Below are 12,047 nucleotides of genomic sequence, written 5' to 3'. Positions count from 1 at the left end.
TACTCTTTAAATGATGACAATGGCTAGGACTGGGCCAGGCCAAAGCCAGGAGCCAGAAGCTTCATCCAGGTCTCCCACATGGGTGCAGGTGCCCTAGTACTTGAACCATCTTCTGCTGTGTGTTCCCAGGCACATTAGCAGGGAGCTGGGTCGGAAGTGCAGCAGCCAGGACTCAAATCGGTGCCCCTATGGAATGCCAGCCGTCACTGGCAGCAGCTTAACCCTGTGCACCACAGTGCCAGCCCCAACTCCTAGCAATTTTAAATCAAATGCTGGACCTTCAAATCTCCCAACTGGCTCCATGTCCTCAAAGTTCCGCTCTTCTGTTTCATCTGGAACCCATGCAGTTTCCATTCTAAGCCATTCCTTCACCTTGTCTAATGTAATCTTCCTTCGATGGGCTTTCTGGTGTCCTGCGTGGATCATGCTCCCTTTCTTTACTTCTCCCCTTTAGGAGGAGGAGGAGTCGATTGACAAGGCCAACAGAAGAAAAGGAACCAAGACAGACAAGACCAAAGGAACCAAGACAGACAAGACCAAAGCCCCAGGAAGGGAGAGAGAAGGAAAGGTCCTCGGAGCAGCAGAGGCTGCTGGGGGTAAGAGCCTGTGTTAGGGACGACCCAGGACACTCAAGGCAGGGCCAGGAGGGCCACCAAGGATCAGCACGCATCTACCTGGACAGCCTCTCTGCTCTGAGCCCCCTGGACCACCCCATGTCAGTGGACAGACGAGGAGGAAACCAGGGGCCCTAGAGACCTGGGGTCACCCAGAGACGTTGATAATAACAGTGCCTATTAAATGAATGCCTGCCCATTAAGGGCACTGCATGCACGATCCTATAAAGTCCTCATGGAGGAGGTGTTATTACCTACATGGAGCAGTTGCGACCCAGAGGTTGGATGGTTTGCACAAGATCACATAGTCAGTGGAGGAACCAGGGTTGGGCCCTTCCTATTGGACTCTCAATGTGCGCTGTTATCACTCTCTCTGTGAATTAATAACTGAAGAGTGAGCATCTGTAATCCAGAACGCTGAAGCTGGGAATACTCCAAAACCCAAACACATGAGAGCAGACACGTGCTGTGAACACAAAGTCCCACAGCTGGCTCATGTGACAGGTCACAGTCCAAAATGTGGTAGAAGGGCAGGACTCCCACACAGCAAATCACAATGCTAATACAGTGCCTCATTCCAGCCCCTAACTCCAGCTTCCTGCTGTTGCAGACGTGGGAGGCAGAGGTGATGACTCAAACAGGAGAGGATTGGGTTCCTGCTACCTACATGGGCACCCTGGACTGTGTTCTTGACTTCCACCCTCAGCCCAGCTCCGCCCTGGGCCATTACAGGTGTTTGGGGAATCAGTGGTCGGAAACTCTGAGTCCACTTATGTCTGTCTCTCTCTGCCTTTCTAGAAACTTGGGTTTTTGGTTTTTTGGTTTTTTAAAGATTTATTTATTTACTTAAGAGGGAGAGGCAGAGAAAGAAAGGTCTTCCATCCGCTGGTTCACTCCCCAAATGGCCGTAACAGCTGGAGCTGGGCCGATCTGAAGCCAGGAGCTTCCTCTGGGTCTCCCTCGTGGGTGCAGGGGCCCAAGCACTTGGGCCATCGTCTGCTTTCCCAGGCCATTAGCAGCTAGCTCAATTAGAAGTGGAGCAGCCGGTACTCGAACTGGCATCCATATGGGATGCTGGTGCCATAGGCGGATGCTTAACCTACTATTCTCAAAACACGTGGGGTGGTTGGTACAATGCACTGGACCAGATTCTGGAGGGTGGGGCTCAGCTGTCTACTCCCCAGGTGATTCCATCACCCGCTAAAACTTAACAGCTATCAAAAAGGCTGGTGGAGGTCGCATTCGCTGAACTGATGCCTCTGTCTCTAATTGTTCCCCCCAGGGAAATCAAGGCACTCCAAGCCTGAAAGGAAAGCAGAGCTGATTTCCAAAGCCAAAAGGCCAGTGGTGAAGAGGAACAGGCCCCGGAAGGGAAGGAACCGGGAGCTGGCAGAGTTAACGGGGCCTGATGTCCACTCAACAAGGACAGAAGACGCCTCGGCGAGAGGTTGCTTCTCCGCAGACTCCGTAGAAGGCCCTTGGCTTTCTCACAAAGACGAGTTTCCGGAGACCCAAGTTTCTATAGACAGCAGATTGTCGCCCACCCAGGCTGTGACTGCTGCAGGCGACCTGGAACCTGAAGAAGAGGAAAGCCAGGAAGACCCGTCCAAGGTAGAACCTGCAGTTCTCATCCAGGCCAGGAGGGGGAGCTCTGGCCCCACTTGGGGCAACTGGGGCTGGAGGGAACTGTCCTTAAACTGCATTGCAGGTACTGAAACGGTTCTAATATACGTAGTGGTCACATTTGTTCTACCCCGGTAGCCCCTGACTCTAGTAAGAAATCAGAACTGGGGACCGGCGCTGTGGCACAGCAGGTAAAGCTGCCACCTGCAGCCCCGGTATCCCATATGGTGCCCACTCATGTCCTGGCTGCTCCATTTCCCATCCAGCTCCCTGCTGCTAATGTGCCTGGGAAAGCAGTAGAAGCTGGCCCAAGTGCTTGGGTCCCTGGACCCATGTGGGAGACCCAGAAGCAGCTCTGGGCTCCTGGCTTCAACCTGGCCCAGCCCTGGCCACTGCAGCTATTTGGGGAGTGAACCAGTGGATAGAAGATTCTCTCTCTCTCTCTCTCTCTCTCTCTCTCTCTCTCTCTGCCTCTCCCTCTTTCTGTAGCTCTGCCTTTCAAATAAGTAAATAAATCTGAAAGCAATCAAGCAAGAATTCAGAACTGATCAAAGGCACAGGGTGGCAGGACCCCTCTGCTATACAGCGTTATGTGTGAACCCCTGAGTGTGCCAGGGCCCAGACGCCCCTTAAAGAGCAGAAATGGGCACAGCACCCATCTGTAGGAGATGCACTTTCCTGGTTACAGGGAATGGTGGATACTGGCCCCAGAGCCAAACACTATCCTGAACTTGACCTGGAGCTCCTCCAGTGCCTGCCTACCAGACTGGAAATTGCTTCTCTGGTGCACACGGGTGGACCTGAGGCAGCTTAGACACACACACACACACGTCTGCTTTTTTATACCAGTGTTGCTCTGTTCTAGGACCTTGATTCTAATGTGGAGGTTTGAAGAGGAAAACTGAGTATTAAAATTGCCCGTGAACATCTCTACAATGGAGAGAGAGAGAAAGAACACCCTCACTGAGATACGTCATCTCTCAGTAAGACCAACATAGCCCATATTTCCTCTGGAATAGGTTACTATTAAAAAAAAATTGTTTGAAAGGCAGAGTTACAAAAAGGGAGACAGATCTTCCATCCATTGGTTCACTCCATAAATGGCCACAACAGCCAGGGCTGGGCTAGGTGGAAGCCAGGAGCCAGGAACGCTATCCAGGTCTCCCAGGTGGAGGAAGAGGCCCAAGCACTTAGGCCATCTGTGCCTTCCCAGATGCAGCAGCAGGGCCTCGAGCCAGGGCTGCAGGAGTGGTTTAACCTGCTGCACCACAGCACTGGCCCCTGTGTTAGTCCTTCCACTGAAACGAAGGTGCTGAACTTTATTTAGAGGTCTTAAAGAAAATAGCATCTTGAAACTACTTCAATCCAGCTCCCTGCTGACATGCCTGGGAAAGCAGCAGGAGTTGGCTCAAGTGCTTGGGCTCCTTCCACCCACCTGGGAGACCCAGATAGAGCTCCTGGCTCCTGGCTCCAGCCTGGTCTGAGCTGTTGCAGCCATCTGGGGAGTGAACCAGTAGATGGGAGGTCTCTCTTGCTCCTTTTCTAATTCTGTCTTTCAAATAAATCGCTGAGGACACACACGCAGCAGAGCCACTATAGTTAAGCTCACCTGAGTTAAATGTGCGTGTAGTACACTCTGCTGAATCTTACCTAATCTTTACAACCACACCTTGAACCGCAACTGGAGACTAAAGCTAGAAAGAGCTAAATGCCAGCTGCCAAAAATTGTACCATTATCGGGTGGTGGAGCCAATACTTAAACGCAGACCCTCTGACCTCAAATTCAGGGCTGTTGTCACTATTTAAAATCATTGATTTTTTTTTTAAAGACTTATTTATTTGAAAGAGTTACACAGAGAACTAGAGACAGAGAGGTCTTCCATCTGTTGGTTCACTCCCCAGATGGCCGCAACAGCATGAGTTGTGCTGATCCGAAGCCAGGAGCCAGGAGCTGCTGCTTGGTCTCCCACATGGGTGCAGGGGCCCGAGGACTTGGGCCATCTTCTACTGCTTTCCCAGGCCATAGCAGAGAGCTGGATGGGAAGAGGAGCAGCCGGGACTAGAACTAGCCCCCATATGGGATGCCGGTGCTTTAGGGCGTTAACCCGCAGTGCCATAGCACTGGCCCCTTAAAATCGTTGATTTTATAGCCCGTGGCCTTCTAAAAAACAGGATTTCAGAAAGATGGCTCCTTTAGAGTTTGGTCCCTCTCAATCATGGGATTGTGCTCTGTGCAAACTTTAATTTGTGAGCAGAACTTTCCTGAAGCTGCAGAGCGTGAGAACGTCTTAGGTTCACCATCGATCCCTAGTACCATCTTGCTTCTGCCACGCAAGGAGTTTGCACTCAAAGCCACACATGTGGAGTTTCCGATAGGCCTATTTCTGCCTGAGGAGGAAGGATGAGAGAGGAAAGCAAGCTACAACATTCACACAAAGGGACAGAACCACCTTTACTGGTGGGTTTCTACAGGATCAGATGTGATTCTGGCCCATCTACACCTGAGGTCACCCCTGGAGAAGTAGCCTCTATCTGGAACCTGTGGTTCCCAGCACTGACCTCACCCTGGAATAAACCCAAGCAGCTTGTGGTGCACTGTGGCTTCCCACCTAGTTTTGCATTTCATGAGCCCCGGCCTCAATTTTTAAAAATTCCTTGGGTGGAGCAATGGCACAGGGGTTAAGCAACATCACTTACGAGTGCTGGTTTGAGTCCCAGCTACTCTACTTCCGATCCAGCTCCCTGGGAAAGCAGTGGAAAATGGTCCAAGTGCTTGGACCCTGAACCCACATGGGAAACCAGGATGGAGTTACAGGCTCCTGGCTTTCACGTGGCCCAGCCCTGGCCATTGCAGCCATTTGGCGAGTGAATCAGTGGATAGAAAAACCTGTCTCTCCCTATCTCTGTTACTCTGCCTTTCAAATAAAGCTTTTTTAAAAACTGGTAAATCTTCTCTGGGAAATTCTAAAGGGCAGCTAGGGTCAAGAACTCTGGAACCTATGGTGTACTGGACATTATGTTGATACATGCATAATTTTCTCTTTAATAACCTGTTTTAATTGTTTCATTTACTGGAAAGACAAGACAATTTTGTGAGATAAAGTTGGTTCACTCCCCAAATGCCTGCAACAGCTGGGGCTAGCCCATGCCAAAGCCAGGAGCCAGGGACTGAATCCTGGTCTCCTCTAGGTGGGCAGCAGGCAATCAACTACTTGAGCCATCACCTGCTGCCTCCCAGGGTGCACAGTAGCAGGAAGCTGCAATCAGAAGTGGAGCCAGAGGGCCAGCACAGTAGGTGAAGCCTCTGCCCTGTGCACCAGCATCCCATATGGGCGCTGGTTGGAGTCCCAGCTGCTCCACTTCTGATCCAGCTTCCTGCTGATGTGCCTGGGAAAGCAGCAAAGGATGGCCCAAGTGCTTGGGCCCCTGCATCCATGTGAGAGGCCCAGATGAGGCTCTTGGCTTTGGATCAGCCCAGCTCTGGCTGCTGTGGCCGTCTGGGGAATGAGCCAGCAGATGGAAGATTTCTGTCTCTGCCTGTCACTCTGTAGCTCTGCCTTTCGAATAAATGGATAAATCTTTAAAAAAAAAAAAAAAAAAGTCAGGACTTGAACCCATTCAGATATGGAGTGTGGGCATACCAAGTAATGGCTTCCCTGCTGCACCAAACACTTGCCCCTTAATTTTTAATGTATTAAATTATAAAAAGCAGTGTGACAGGGGGAGAGATGTCAGAGTTCCCATTTACTGGTTCATTCCCCAATTGCCCAAAAGTAAGAGCCAGGAACTCGATGCAGGCCTCCCCCATGGATGGCAGGGAACCCAAGTCCTTGAGCCATCTTCGGCTGCCTTCCCAGGAGCTGCATGAACAGGAAGCTGGAGTTAGAAGCCAGAGTTGTTGGCCGGCGCCACGGCTCACTAGGCTAATCCTCCGCCTTGTGGCGCCGGCACACTGGGTTCTAGTCCCGGTCAGGGCGCCGGATTCTGTCCTGGTTGCCCCTCTTCCAGGCCAGCTCTCTGCTGTGGCCAGGGAGTGCAGTGGAGGATGGCCCAAGTACTTGGGCCCTGCACCTCATGGGAGACCAGGATAAATACCTGGCTCCTGCCTTCGGATCAGCGCGGTGCGCTGGCCATGGCGGCCATTGGAGGGTGAACCAACGGCAAAGGAAGACCTTTCTGTCTCTCTCTCTCTCTCACTGTCCACTCTGCCTGTCAAAAAATTAAAAAAAAAATAATAAAAAATAAAAAGCCAGAGTTGTAGCTGGAACTGAACTTATAGACTCCATTGTGGGCATCTTAACTACTAGACCAAATGCCTGGCTCCACTTGCCTTATTTCAAGGAATCCTAACAGCCCCATGAGTAAGACAGTACCAGGAAAATTAAATTGTGATCCCCAGACCCCAAAGTGAGTTTGAGAGTCTAGAATAGAGGTCAGCTGGACCCCAAAGCCAAAGTTGGTGGTGGCAGAGTTTGCAAGGCCATGGGCACAGTGTGGGGTCTGCTCTGTGACTCCAACCAGGCTGGAGAAGGGCTCACTGCCAAGACAGCCCCGTGTGGTCCTTGTACTGAGCGCACTCTGGTCTCTTAGGGCCTCATCCCTAACAGGGAGCAGGAGCAGGCGTCCCGGGACAGGCTGCGAGCCCAGAGGGCTGAGAAGAGGCTGCTGGAGGTGGAGCGGAAGAGAAGGGAGCAGGCCGAGCAGCGGCGGCGCCAGCAGGAGGAGCTGGAGACAGCGGAGCAGATGAAGGCGGAGCTGGAGCTGGAGCAGCAGAGACGCAAAGAGGAGATGCGGTGGGTTGAGCCCCCGGGGGACCTGAAGGCCACGGCCATGGCAGGAAGCAGAGAGGCCGGCACTGGCCTTCCCAAGGGTCTGAGTGAGGTCCTGAGGCTCGTGCCATGCTTGTTCCCTCCCACCCTTTCCCAGGAACACCTGGGCCGGAAAGCAGCCACAGAGTCTGGTCCCCATAAGGGTTCCTGGAGATGCAGAGGCTTTGAGATTCTGTCCAGCAAACGTTTGTTGAGCCCCTGCAACCGTGGCTGGGCTGGGCTGGGCTGGCCCTTTTGCAGGCTTTGCCTCTATTGGAATCATCACAACCAACCTGTGGAGCAGGAGTTTCAAAATCCATTTTGTTGGCCGGCGCCACGGCTCACTAGGCTAATCCTCCACCTGCAGCGCCAGCACCCCGGGTTCTAGTCCCGGTAGGGGCACCGGATTCTGTCCCAGTTGCTCCTCTTCCAGTCCAGCTCTCTGCTGTGGCCCAGGAGTACAGTGGAGGATGGCCCAGGTCCCTGGGCCCTGCACCCCATGGGAGACCAAGAGGAAGCACCTGGCTCCTGGCTTCGGATCAGTGCGATGCGCCGGCCGCAGCGGCCATTGGAGGGTGAACCAACAGCAAAGGAAGACCTTTCTCTCTGTCTCTCTCTCACTGTCCGCTCTGCCTGTCAAAAAAATTAAAAGAAAAAAAAATCCATTTTGTTAAGAATGGAAAAATGGAGCTCTGGGGACTGCAGACCCAAGAGAGCAGAGCTGGCTACGGAAACCTCGAGGCTTCTGGTTCCAGGCCCACTGTGTTCCCCTGGCCTCTGCTCTGCCACGCTGGCTGCCCTTGCAAAGCAGAACCTCTTCCTTGGAGGAGGTGGGGGCTGCGCCCTGGAGCCTCCACGTGGCCAAAGCTGCCCCAGAGTGCTGATCTCACGAGGATTCCGCCTGTTTTCCCAGCTTAAGGAAACAGAGACTCGAGGAAGAGGAGCAGCGGCGGGCGGAGGAGGAGAGAAAGCAGCGGCTCCTGATGCAGGCGGCCCAGCAGAGAGCCCGCCTGCAGCAAGAGGAGTTCCGGAAGAAACTGCGAGAACTCCAGAGGAAGCAGCAGCAGGAGGCGGCAGAGAGGGCCGGTGAGGGGACTCCTGAGCCCTTGGCTTCGGCTGTCTGTGGAACAAATACCCATATCCCTCTGTGGGCATGCATTCATTGGGTGAAACACTGTAAATGCACAAGCTGTTTTTCCCAAAGTAATTGCTAGGTGTGACTGCAGTGAGCTGGCGGTAGATCAAAGAACCTGGGCAAATGACTGGGCCTGCTCCCAGTTTCTATCTCCTGAACAGACACCCTGCCCGCCCTCTGTCCTCTGGGGTCACCAAAACTGGAGACATAGTCCTGCTCCGTGCTGCCTTCCCTAGCAGGTGGAGACAGGCATGGACACCTGGAGAGCTTTAAGCACAATCTCGCCAGCCTGTTTTGGTTTTTTTTTCCCTTCATCCTTTTGTTCTTTCCAGCCTGGTAATGAGGCAGAACGTCAGCAGATGACACTGGTTCTTCAAAATGCCAGTCCAGCTGAGTACGCACCAAGCTTTTCTGGACTCTGATCCAACACCCCTTCCCAACCCCACTGCCCACCATGCCATAAACATGGCAGGCTCTAGAAAATTCTGCCCCAAGTCTTTGTAGCACATGGTAGTGCTTCATAAAGGACTGATTAGTAAAGTCACCGCCCCCCACCCCCGCCCCAGGTAATCCCCAGAGAGGGACCTGTTAAGTTTCTCTCAAGGAAACCCTGGGAATCAGACTCGAGAGTGGGACCCGAAAGCTGCTTTGCCCAATGATGCCCCCTACTGAGCCCACTCCTCTCTATTCTGCAGAGGCAGAGAAGCAAAGGCAGAAGGAACTGGAGATGCAGTTAGCAGCAGAACAGAAGCGCCTGATGGAAATGGCCGAGGAGGAACGGCTGGAGTACCTGCGGCAGAAACAGGAAGCGGCGGCGAAGGCCCAGTGGGAGGCAGAGGAGAGGAGGCAACAGGAAGAGGAAGCTGCAAGGCTGGCGTTGGAGGAAGCCACGCAACTAGCCCAGGAACAAGCCAGGTACTAGATCTCCGGGCAGCAGGTGCCACGGGGGAATTGTCCAGGGTGCCAGCCCTACACCGCCTTTGGACAAGCAAAGTCCTCTCACAGCCCTCCCATAGGCATGGTCTGGGAGACTAAAAACAGGTTATTCTGCTGCAGACATCTCAGGACTCCTTCGTGGTTTGTAGAACCTGTCTTGGTAGGTAAGTTTAGAGATCATTTGTCTCAATCCTCCGCTTTACAGATGAGAAAAACAAGTCCCAAGAGAGGAGGGAATCTTTTTTTTTTTTTTTTTTTTTTTTTTGACAGGCAGAGTGGACAGTGAGAGAGAGAGACAGAGAGAAAGGTCTTCCTTTGCCGTTGGTTCACCCTCCAATGGCCGCCGCGGCCGGCGCACCGCGCTGATCCGTTGGCAGGAGCCAGGTGCTTTTCCTGGTCTCCCATGGGGTGCAGGGCCCAAGCACCTGGGCCATCCTCCACTGCACTCCCTGGCCACAGCAGAGGGCTGGCCTGGAAGAGGGGCAACCGGGACAGAATCCGGCACCCCGACCGGGACTAGAACCCGGTGTGCCGGCGCCGCTAGGCGGAGGATTAGCCTAGTGAGCCGCGGCGCCGGCTGAGAGGAGGGATCTTGATCAAGGCCAAAGAGTGAATTAGGGGCAACACCAAAACTAGACCTAAGACATGCTAACTCCAAACCACTGTCTTCCTGGAAATATGTATTTACTGTCTATTAGGTGTCAGACACTTCTAGCTTCCGAGAACTCAGAAGAGGCAAGACAGATAAGGTCTCTTCTCCCACGTTATTTACATTCTGGGAGTCAGAGTGGGGAAGATAAAAGTAAGTATTCTTTAGCTAACAACAAAAATGCTACACAGAAAGATGTGATAGGACTGCAGAAGCTTATTGTAGACTGGTTGGCCAGGACAAAAACCAAGCAGAGGTGTTACATAATGAACTCCTAGAAGGACAAGGAGCTTGCCCGATAAACATGAGAGAAATGTGCCAGCAGCTGAATGGTAAGCGCAAAGGTCCAAAGAAGTGACTGAGAGGTTGGAAGAATGCAAGTCGGCATGGATGGAAGGAAATGATCAAGGCCCAAAGAATCCAGATGCAGTCAGGGAGTAAGCTACGATCAGATCTAAATGATACTGTATTAGAAGAAATATACAGGATAAACATCAGGGCCCAAGGACATCTCCCCCCAACCCCCCAGCCCCCTGCAACAGTAACGATCTTTGCATTTTCCCACTGATGGAATTTAAGTCATCTGGTTTGCCTGGACTCTTTGTGAATTTCCCCCCCATAGTAAAAGCAACAGTCATTCCATTAACAAACCATCAAAATCCAAGGGCAAGAGGTGAAGCACAGCCCAGCGGGGCAGGGGTACAATTCCAACCTCCGCTGTACACACTTCTCCCCTCGAAACGTATTTTCCACAACTTAAGCTGAATCTAAGATAAGATTCTCTAAGGGACCAGAAAAAGGCGGCTCCCAGAACAACTCTACGTCGGGGTTTTCCACCAACCCCAGGTTGTTTCTCACGGTAGACATCCCTTAGCTGTTCAGTGATTTACAAAATGGACTGCTGAAGTTTTAATTTCAAAGTATGCATTCCATGTATCCAAGCAAACTATTGGAATTCCTGCTTTCCACTCAAAGAAAACTGACTGTCCTGACCCCAAAACCACTTACATAAAAAAGGAGTGAGGGGTAGAACCGGACTTGACCAAGGACTAGAACCTGACGCTAACTGGTTTTATTTCATCCTCACTTGTGTGACATGAGCCCAGATACATTATCTTCTCCAGCCTGGTTCCTCAGCCAGACACGAGGGCCCCTTCCAGCCTACGGGCAAGGTTCATGATACTCGATGCTTCATAATGTAAAGTTAATAAACGGACAGAGTACCATCTTCCACTCTTCTGCTAAAATCCAAGAACAGCAGCCCCCGTGTGATTACTCCAATCCAAAGTTCTAATTTTATAAGGATAATTTCCAGGGTGTTTAACCATTCTTGGAACTGGGGTGGGCTTATCTCCGCAGACAAAAAGCTGCTTTGGAGAAACGTCTTCATTTCCATCTAGAGCTTCAGAAGGAAGCCAGTGGCCTGCAGTGGACACACAACATCTCCAGACCGTGGGTTTACTCTTATTTCCAGTTCCTACAGATGCCCAGGCCTTAAGCGGGAAGAAAACTGAAAAGTAAGTCGGGACAAACTTGCTTTACTCTCAGGTTCCATCCTGAGCCCAGTCTGGCTCACCTCAACCCACACCTAAGATTTTCTGCACTTTGGAACTTCCCTTCCCACCAGCTCTCTCCACCACACACAACGTTCAGCACAGTTAATTTCTTCACTCGCCTAAATCCTTTTTCTAGAACCACGTAAGTAGGTGTCTAAAACTGGCCATGACTTCATAATTTGCTTGGAACACGAACATGGTCTTAGGATTTTCAAGGTATTTCATTCATGTCAATGTGTCTGAATGAGCTGCAGGTAGGCTTTTTTTTTTTTTTTTAAAGATAAACAGTAATTCTCAATTCACTAAAAGGAGCTGATTCATACTCATTTATTCATACATTAAGAATTTTATTATAAATCTCTTCATAAAGCAAAACCACAGCCATTTCATCCTGAGTCTAAAGTTTAATCTCTATTTAGAACAAGGTGTTTATAATCCCTTGATGAGCAAAATGAGCTGTTTTGTGAGTCTCTCCTCACATCCTTAAAGTACAGATTGTAAAGTAGCATCCAGTCAGATGGCTTACCAGTCAGTCACGTGTAGCTATTTAAAACCACCTTCAACTAGCCACCTGCCAGTTCTCAATGACCACACGCAGCTTCTGGCTACTACTGTAAAACACAGAGTTCGATGGGACAGCATTATTCTGAAGACCTGAAAGTTAGCAAATACTCATTTTTCTGCACCTAACTGTGCCCTGTGAGTAGCTAACCAGCTACTCACAAA

The 12,047-nt window shown here is 51.3% G+C and overlaps 1 protein-coding gene across 1 annotated transcript in view; it reads left to right on the top strand.

Annotated features, from left to right (window-relative positions):
- The window catches only part of KIAA2012 (KIAA2012 ortholog), a 158,853-nt gene that overhangs the window by 143,840 nt on the left and 2,966 nt on the right, over window positions 1-12,047 (top strand). Inside the window, exons 19-24 of the mRNA XM_089330048.1 lie at window positions 455-596; window positions 1,897-2,225; window positions 6,828-7,030; window positions 7,959-8,131; window positions 8,876-9,095; window positions 11,125-11,282. Of these exons, the coding sequence (XP_089186174.1) occupies window positions 455-596; window positions 1,897-2,225; window positions 6,828-7,030; window positions 7,959-8,131; window positions 8,876-9,095; window positions 11,125-11,263 (1,206 nt within the window). The 3' untranslated portion in view covers window positions 11,264-11,282. The remainder of the gene's footprint in view (window positions 1-454; window positions 597-1,896; window positions 2,226-6,827; window positions 7,031-7,958; window positions 8,132-8,875; window positions 9,096-11,124; window positions 11,283-12,047) is intronic.

This window comes from Oryctolagus cuniculus, chromosome 3 (assembly GCF_051225735.1).
Source record: "Oryctolagus cuniculus isolate XC-2025 breed Fujian yellow rabbit chromosome 3, ASM5122573v1, whole genome shotgun sequence".
NCBI classification, from domain to species: Eukaryota; Metazoa; Chordata; class Mammalia; order Lagomorpha; family Leporidae; genus Oryctolagus; species Oryctolagus cuniculus.
The sequence above is the reverse complement of the archived record's forward strand: the minus strand, read 5'-3'. Positions and strand labels throughout refer to the sequence as shown.